At 32.1% G+C, this 8,146-nt stretch overlaps 1 protein-coding gene across 1 annotated transcript; it reads left to right on the top strand.

Annotated features, from left to right (window-relative positions):
* The first annotated feature begins 2,746 nt into the window (after positions 1 to 2,746).
* On the top strand, positions 2,747 to 7,711 carry LOC146905337 (uncharacterized). The gene is made up of 2 exons (XM_085726081.1): positions 2,747 to 3,023; positions 7,426 to 7,711. The coding sequence occupies exons 1-2, from the start codon at positions 2,872 to 2,874 to the stop codon at positions 7,499 to 7,501; spliced, it is 228 nt and encodes a 75-aa protein (XP_085582207.1). The 5' UTR covers positions 2,747 to 2,871; the 3' UTR covers positions 7,502 to 7,711.
* The last annotated feature ends 435 nt before the right edge of the window (positions 7,712 to 8,146 follow it).

Genomic DNA, 8,146 nt, shown 5'->3' with positions numbered 1-8,146 from the left:
CCTCCGCTTTTTGATGTTGGCATGTCTCAATCAAATCAAAGTTCTTGAAATTTGAGTTCTTTAGTCTGATTGAGTCGTGCCAATATCATATTAAGCGATAAGCGTCTTAAATCTCCAAATGATATTCTCTCTCTCATTCTCTTTCATTTCATTGTATAGTTGAGCATTACATTGCATTTGTTGTTTTGATATGTAAAATCTAGTCAGCTTGATTCCGGTGGCAAAACTTGGATAGAAAGATAGAGATACTAAAACAAAGACAAAGCAAAGCTACAATTTAGCATTGTGCTATCATATGTTTTCTCTATGTACCAACAGGTTTAAGGAACCAAGTACAAACCAGTTGCAATAGATCAAGACTTCTCCCATAAGAATGAGCCTCATACATGTCAAAACAAAGGGCAGACAAGAAAATAAAAGGTATATGTGCATTGTTCCTCCAGTAGTCAACTATCTCTAAACTGACATTATATTGCTTTTGTGGAAACACAATGCCTTATTCCACCGTGACAAATCAAAGATTAGCCCTGTTGAAGCTGCAAGACCAAAGGTAGTGATGAGTCTAGTTTGCATTTGGAACAAAGTATTGGCTCAGTTTTTGAGGATGACCTCAAATTTTCCTTCCATCTTAGCACTTGTAAGCCACAATCATCATCTTAGCACTTGTAAGCCACAATCATGGTGTAAACTCATTCACAAGATTGAATGTACACTTTTATGTTGAACACACAATTACTAAGAATGTATCTGGATGCAGGAATGTTTTGAGGTAATGTAATTTTTTTAGGGAGGAATTCAAACCCTTTTAAGTAAATTTTATTGTTTGAATGATAATTTGGAGAATTTTCAAAATGACGAAAATTTATGAAGTAATTTGTCTTAGAGAATTTCAAATGACACTTAAATGCTAGGAATTTCAAATTTCTTTTCTCTTACAAATTTTTCAAAATTTACATTTTGGTCTTCATATTTTTCAAAATTTTCAAATTGACCCCAATATGTTTAAAAAAAATTGCACATTGACCCTTTTTTAAAAAATAACAAACTGACCCGTCTAAATTTTTTAAAATTACAAATTGGCCACTATTTTACAATTTTTAAAGTTGACCCAAATTTTTTAAAATTTTAAAAAAGTAGCCCAAAAATAATAAAAATGAAATTATTTATTATTATATCTAAACAAAAACATTTAAAAATGAAGGCAATTCAATTGAATAGTTTGAATTGCTTAGAATTCTAATTTCTCTAAATTTCAATTACCTCATCCAAACACACTCTAAGAGTGTTTTTAGATGATGAAATGTATTGAGGTAATTTAGATTTTTGGGGGAATTTAAATTCTTTTAGATAAAATTCCTTGTTTTGATGATAATTTGAAGAATTTTCAAAATGATGGAAATTTATGAAGTATTTGTCCAAGCTAAATTTAGGGAATTTCATATAACACCTAAAAGTTAAAAATTTCAAATTTCTTCCTTCATATAACTTTTTAAAATTTTGTATTTTTGTTCTTATATTTTTCAAATTGACCCCAATAAACTTTTAAAAATTGCAAATTGACACCTAAAAATTCTCCTACTTAAAAAGAATCTAAGGCGTTTGATGTCAAATTAGGAACTTTAAAGTTTTTTTTTCAACTCTTTTGTTCTTTGGAGAATGAGGTTTTGATAATCTAAGTTTGACTCCTTAAAAAAAAAAACACAATCTAATTTCGACTATGAGATAAGTATAACCTAATCAATAATTATTGCACTCAGAAAGAGGGAGTCAAACCCTATCAAACAAGACAAAAATTATGATAAAATAGAGATGAACAAGCGACTTGACTATTTCAAAAAAAAAATAATAATAATAAAGAGAGAGATATGAACAAAAGTCCTAAATTAGGTGCTAAGTCCGCATTTATGACCCTTTTTAATGACAAAACAACTCAATTGATCATATTTGAAGACCTTCAATTTTAAAAACTTTTGTTTTGTAAATTTGGGTGTCGAATCACTTGATCCATGCCATTTACCGAGCTTTTAAAGAACAAAAATAGATTATAAATCCGTCAAAAAGAATATTATAAAAGATACCTCATACACAGGCACAGCCAAATAGAAATAGAACAACAAATCTCATTGAAAACTTAAGTGTTAAACTTAAGTCATGGATGATATCAGTGGAAGATAAAATCATATATTTACTCCACTCAATAATCAAAAATATATTTTTTTACCGACTACAAAATACTCTTGAAAACTGAGCAATATTTTTTTTTAAGGCATTGAGTAATATTTTTTATTCACTAAGAAAATATCTATTTTACATAATACTAAATGGGTTTGTATGACATGTGCAATATTGTATGTGTTAAAGCAAATAAAAGTAGTAGTTTATTTTTTTGAAAACAATAATTATTTATTAATAAAGTTATATATTTGATACAAAATATACAAGTTTCAAAGGAAAGTTATTACTTTAAACTTCTTAACATATGCAAATTTACACATGATAGAAAAATCCATATTAAATTCATGTTAGATTATTCTCTTTTCTCTACAAAACAAATTAAAAGATATTAAGTTTTATATCAAAATATTGAATTTATTTTTTTAGGTGAAAAAATTGAATTAATTGATCTGGTAAAGAATAAAAAAAATTGGAATTGGAAGAAGAAATCTAAATCCAATAAAAACAATTTTTTTTGGCATAAGAAAAACAATTTCTCTTCTCTTGTAAAAAAAAAAAAAACAAAAAATTTCTTTTGGCACAAGAAATATAACATTTTTTCTCTCAAGAGAAACCATTTTGTTTTAACCCAATACTGAAAAACCCTTTGCAACCATAAAACAGTGGTGTTCGTGAATCGGCGTGCGAAGAGGAGTGATGGGTTTGACGAATTTCATAATAACCGTTGCTGGTGTTAGCGCTGTTGTTCTTCTTCTAAGGAGTGATGTGAAGCAATCTGCGTCCATTTTCAAACGCAACGTCAAACAAATTCGTCATTGGCTTGAAGAAGAAACCGCTAATTCTTCAAAGTAAGAATCCCTTTTCTATTTTTCTCTTCTTTTTTTGTTAATTTCGCTCTTTGTTTAAAGTGTTGGGCTATGGATTTGAATTTGATAAATATGAATTTGTAAGTTTTTTGATATTATGGAAAATTAAGAAGAGTCTCAAATTGGTCACGCCTTTTGAGAATATGAATATTTCAGAAGGGTCTCTCTTATATAGAGAAAGAGATACCATTAGCGTCACGCCTTTTGTAAATGTCACCCTTATATAGAGAAAGGAGGCGCTAATGGATCCTGTGAAATACGGCGCGTTATCAGGAAGCCATTGGGGGCCACGTGTACGGTGTAGGATGCACGGGGGCGTGCTTTAGTGGGGTGGTGTGCACCAGAGTTATTATGCTCACTCTGGTGGCGTGTCTTTGATCCGGTGGACTCTATGTCCACGTGTTAGCATTGGATTGGCTTTCTAGCCGGTCCAGAACATATAGTAAGTGTTGAAATATCAAATATCAGAATCTGATTGATAATAAGTTTTTTTAAAATACAAGGACCAACTTGAGAGCTTAATAGATTCGGGAATCTTTTTAGGATATTCATATTCTCAGGGATCGTTTTGGAAGCATTAATCAAAGCTAGGGACGAATTTGGCAGAGTACTCATTTACCGTAGATGTTCGTTTTGATTGTGATAATGAGTCTGATGATCTCTACGCAAGTAGAGGTTGTGAATGTGAATGTTTCCGCTGTAGTCCACCGTGATTCCTTCTCCACTAGAGGAAGGGTGGTTTACATGCACGTGCTTTGACGCTCAAGTCAGAGTCAGTGAGAGAACGAGAGTGAGAGGCAACTTATAGGTAAAATGTAACGTACCCGACCCAACACTCCGTTATTATTTATAGGGAATAAGTAGAGATTTTTGCTGTTAGACCCTCATAGAGAGTTGTCTCTTGGGGACACCTGTAATGATCTGGATGGAGTTATAGCATTGGATCTGGACTAGACGGTCCAGATTGATGATCCGCGCCATGATCTAGTGGGACTTAGGGCGTGTCCATGGTATGGTCTGCCAAGTTTAAGCTTTAAGGTGACCCGGGTCCAAACCTGGATTGGGCAGAACATTTACTTTAAACACGCAATCTGAATTTGTGTATCCAAAATGTTTGCAATTAAATTCTGAAGAGTTGTCATAGACACGAACACCAGACGCAATACGAATATGTTGACAGTAGTTATAATTTGGGAAAATGTAAATAATTGAATGGAACGAAATGTGTCGGTGTCGTGACATTGGACAGTAGACACATCTTCAATTTGTAGTGCTAGTGATGTGGTACATATCTTAAGCCATTTTTCACCACATACTTGCTCTTTTTACAAACTTGTTGTATTGCTAAAAACTTTGTTTTTCATGTGTGATTAGGGTTTTAAACCAGTGTAATAGGAACCAGATAATTTGTATTACTGGAATGATTTTTGTTGCTGATGTTGAGATGAAAACATCTACCTAATTTTTGTCCGTTTCCTTGAGAGGATAATGAAAACATTGCAAGTGAAATATTGTACTTCTCTTTAGATTTATAGTGTAGCCATGTAAGGAATGCAGAGAATCTTGTGATTCGTATACTGCTAATGTTGTTTTGGACAAAGTATGCATAAACTTTTGTTTACAGGATCCTTCCCGTGGTTGGCTGAACAAATAACTGGACGAATAAATAAGTTTAACCATTTGAACTAGATTTAGATAATTTCATGTTTCTATTGATCATCTACATAATTTGTTACAACTATTACTTAAACAATAAATCATGATGAATTATACCAAGAAATAGATGAAAGATATGTAGCAACAATTCTTCATATTGATGGCATCTCTAGTGTCCGACACCGACACAATACTGGCACATGTATTTAAATTGTATCACTTATATTTTTAATTATTTTCATTGTTTACATGTCAGTGTCGTGTCCGGTGTCTGAGTCAGAGTACAAAGTAATGAGATTTGCTCTTACAAGTTACAAGTTCCAGTAAAACTTAACACAGTCTTTCTTTATAGTTCTTGTTTGCTTTTCAATATTTTTGTGGAATGGTCTTCCATTTTATTTATTCAAATGTACTACAAAGGTTTTTGTGGAATGGTCTTCCATTTTATTTATTCAAATGTACTACAAAGGTAAAGAGAAAGTGCTTTTGTGTCTCTTACAGTGTTGTTTAGCTGGAGAATGCAATTGTTGGTGGTTCTTTTAACTTTTTAATGCTGTTGTGAAATAGTCTCCTCTGTTATTTATTGCCATTTATTATGGTCCAGGGGATTTATTTTTTCTGTTTAAATAAGGTGCTTCATCATTATCTGATGGAGATTTAGTAATGAGTCTCAAAATTTTGTACGAGAATGTGTGTGATCAATTAGACTCAAGGATTTTCTACTCTTTTTCCATGCGATATTTTAACTCATTGAGTTTAACCCAAGGGAAGACCATTCCACTTGCTTGTTTGAAAAAAATTTGTATGAGAATGTGCAAGATCAATAGATCATGCAACCTTTTCATCTGGGTTGGATTTGGAAGGGAAACAAAACATCTACAACTGTACTTTCAAAACAGTAAATAAACATGCTGAGTACTTCGCTCAGAGTTGTTGAATTGGTTATTAGCTTGTTAGTAGGATAGACCCAAAAGGATTTTCTACTCTTTTCGATGTGATGTTTTAATTCATTGAGTTAACCCTAGGGAAGACCATTCCACTGGCTTGTTTGACAAACTTGTTTTATTGCCTAAGCTCTGTTTTTGTGTGTGTGAATGTGTGATTAGAGCCTTAAAATAGTTTAATATGAACTATAAAGTTTGTATTGCTTGATTGATTTCTGTAGCTAATGTTAAGCTGAAGATTTTCACCTTATTTTTTTCTTTTACCTTGAGAAGTTGATGAAAACAATGAAAGTGGAATATTCTACTCTCGCTTTAGATTTATAGTGTAACCATGTAGGGGATGCAGGGTATCTTAATCTTGTGAATAGTGTGCTGCTATTGTTGTTTTGGACAATGTATGCGTAAACTTTTGTTTCAGGGATCCTTCCTGTTGTTGGCTGAACAAATAACTGGAGGAATGCATATAAGTTTAGTTATTTGAACTAAATTTAGATTATTTCATGTTTCTACTAATCATCAACATAATTTGTTTTTTTCAATTATTACTTTAAGAATAAATCATGCTAAGTTATAGTAAGAAGTGGATGAAAGCTATGTAGCAATAGCCCTCATATTGATGGCGTCTTTGGTTTCTAATACGGACACGATACTGACACATATTATTTAGATTTTATCACTTCTATTTTCTCTAATTGTTTTTCGTTGTCTACGTGTCACTGTTGTGCCCAGTGTCTGTATCAAAGTTTGAAAGTTATGAAATTTGCTCTTACAAGTTACAGTGAAACTTAACACAATCTTTCTTGATAGTTCTTTTGCTTTTCAATATTTTTGTGGAACGGTCCACAGGGATAAAAAGAAAGTGCTTTTGTGTCTCTTACAGTGTTAGTTAGCTGCAGACTGCAGTTGTTGGTGGTTCTTTTAACTTTTTAATACTGTTGTGAAATAGTCTCCCCTTTTATTTATTGTCATAAGGTCTAGGGGATTGTTTTTCTTCAAATTTTACTAAGGTGCTTCATCATTTACTGAAGAGATTTAGCAATGAGTCTGAAAATCTTGTAAGAGAATGTGCTAGATCATGCAACATTTTTCTATGGATTGGTTTGGAAGGGAAACAAAACAACTATGACTACAACTGCTCGTTCAAAACATTGAATAAACATGCTAATTAGTTCACACAGGAAAAAAATAAAAAATAAAAACTTCAGACAACATTGTAGGATTAGACTCAGAAAAGGATTTTCTACTTTTTTTTTCACTTGATGTTTTAATTCAATGAGTTAACACTAGGAAAAGACCATAAGCTATAAATCTCTCAGATTATAATTTGATGAATTTGGATTACTTATTTGTTCTGCGAAATTATTTGTGCAATACTGCATGTTGAATGTCTTACATTCTGAGTTGAAGTTATTTATATGTTCATATACTTCTTTCGCTTCTTCCTTTAATTAATTTATCAATGTATTTAGAGATGTTTCAAGCTTTATGATTACTTTTGTGGCAACTATTTATGATCAACTTGTTAAACCGTTGAAATAGAGTTTAGTTAAGCTGACAAATCCTTCTCATATTTTGATGTAATATACATACTGACTAAATTGCAATATTTAATGGGAGAAGATGGGATAAAAAATCAAAAGTTAATGATTTGAACACAGAAGGTTGCTTTTCCATGTTTGAATTAATTAAAAGTGAATAAATATGAAGAAAAACTGTTTTTTGTTTTCTTTTTGGTAGATACAACAATACATAGATTTGAATATGTTTTGTATTGTCTATTGCAGGAAAATTGAAAAGACTGCAAAGGAACTGGAATCAAAGGTTACTCCAAAAGACACTCCTAAGGACGACAAACACTAATGTTTATGTTGCTGATAGAGTGATGGGGTGGTTTAGCATAGTAATTACTTCATGTTTTTGTTCTCACCTCTTACTGGCTAATGATGGATAGATGTTTTCTTTTTCTTTTATACTAAGATGAATTCTCGATCAATGTCTAAATATAAGTCATGGAAAAAGCATTGTTAGTGAATAATTTTAACAACAATATGAAATTATGGTTTTTCCACAGTCCTAGGTTTTAGCATATCTGCATTATTTGACTGCTGAGAGTGAGAGCCTTCTGACTGTAACCTTGATATGTTAACTTTTGGAGTGCAAATCTTGTGCCATTACTCTAAAGTTGATTTAATATTTGCCTTGAAAGGCATAGTATGGTGTCTTTCACGAAGATCATTTACTCATGTAGATCTAAATAATTAGGTTTATTTTGGGTATGGTTACAGTTACATCTGAAATCTAGAAAATTGCTATTCTCCCAAAAAATAAACACGCACTCCCATACAAACTGACCAAAATACCTTCCACGTGAGTGAACTCGCATTCGGTAAGCTGGAGTATAACCTACATGAGTTAACTCCCACTGGGTTATAACCTACATGAGTTAACTCACGCTGGAGTTATAACCTATGTGAGTTAACTCACGTGGGATGTACCAATGTAGCA

The sequence above is a fragment of the Medicago sativa genome, chromosome 7, assembly GCF_051527215.1.
Source record: "Medicago sativa cultivar Bolivia chromosome 7, Bolivia_mono, whole genome shotgun sequence".
Lineage (NCBI taxonomy): Eukaryota > Viridiplantae > Streptophyta > Magnoliopsida > Fabales > Fabaceae > Medicago > Medicago sativa.
This window is presented reverse-complemented; position numbering and strand designations above follow the sequence as displayed.

Excerpts from the sequence above, each read along its gene's own strand:
- LOC146905337 (XM_085726081.1), top strand. The coding sequence starts at position 2,872 with ATGGGTTTGACGAATTTCATAATAACCGTTGCTGGTGTTAGCGCTGTT. Across the intron at positions 3,024-7,425 it reads GAAACCGCTAATTCTTCAAA|GAAAATTGAAAAGACTGCAA; the intron begins GTAAGAATCCCT and ends TGTCTATTGCAG.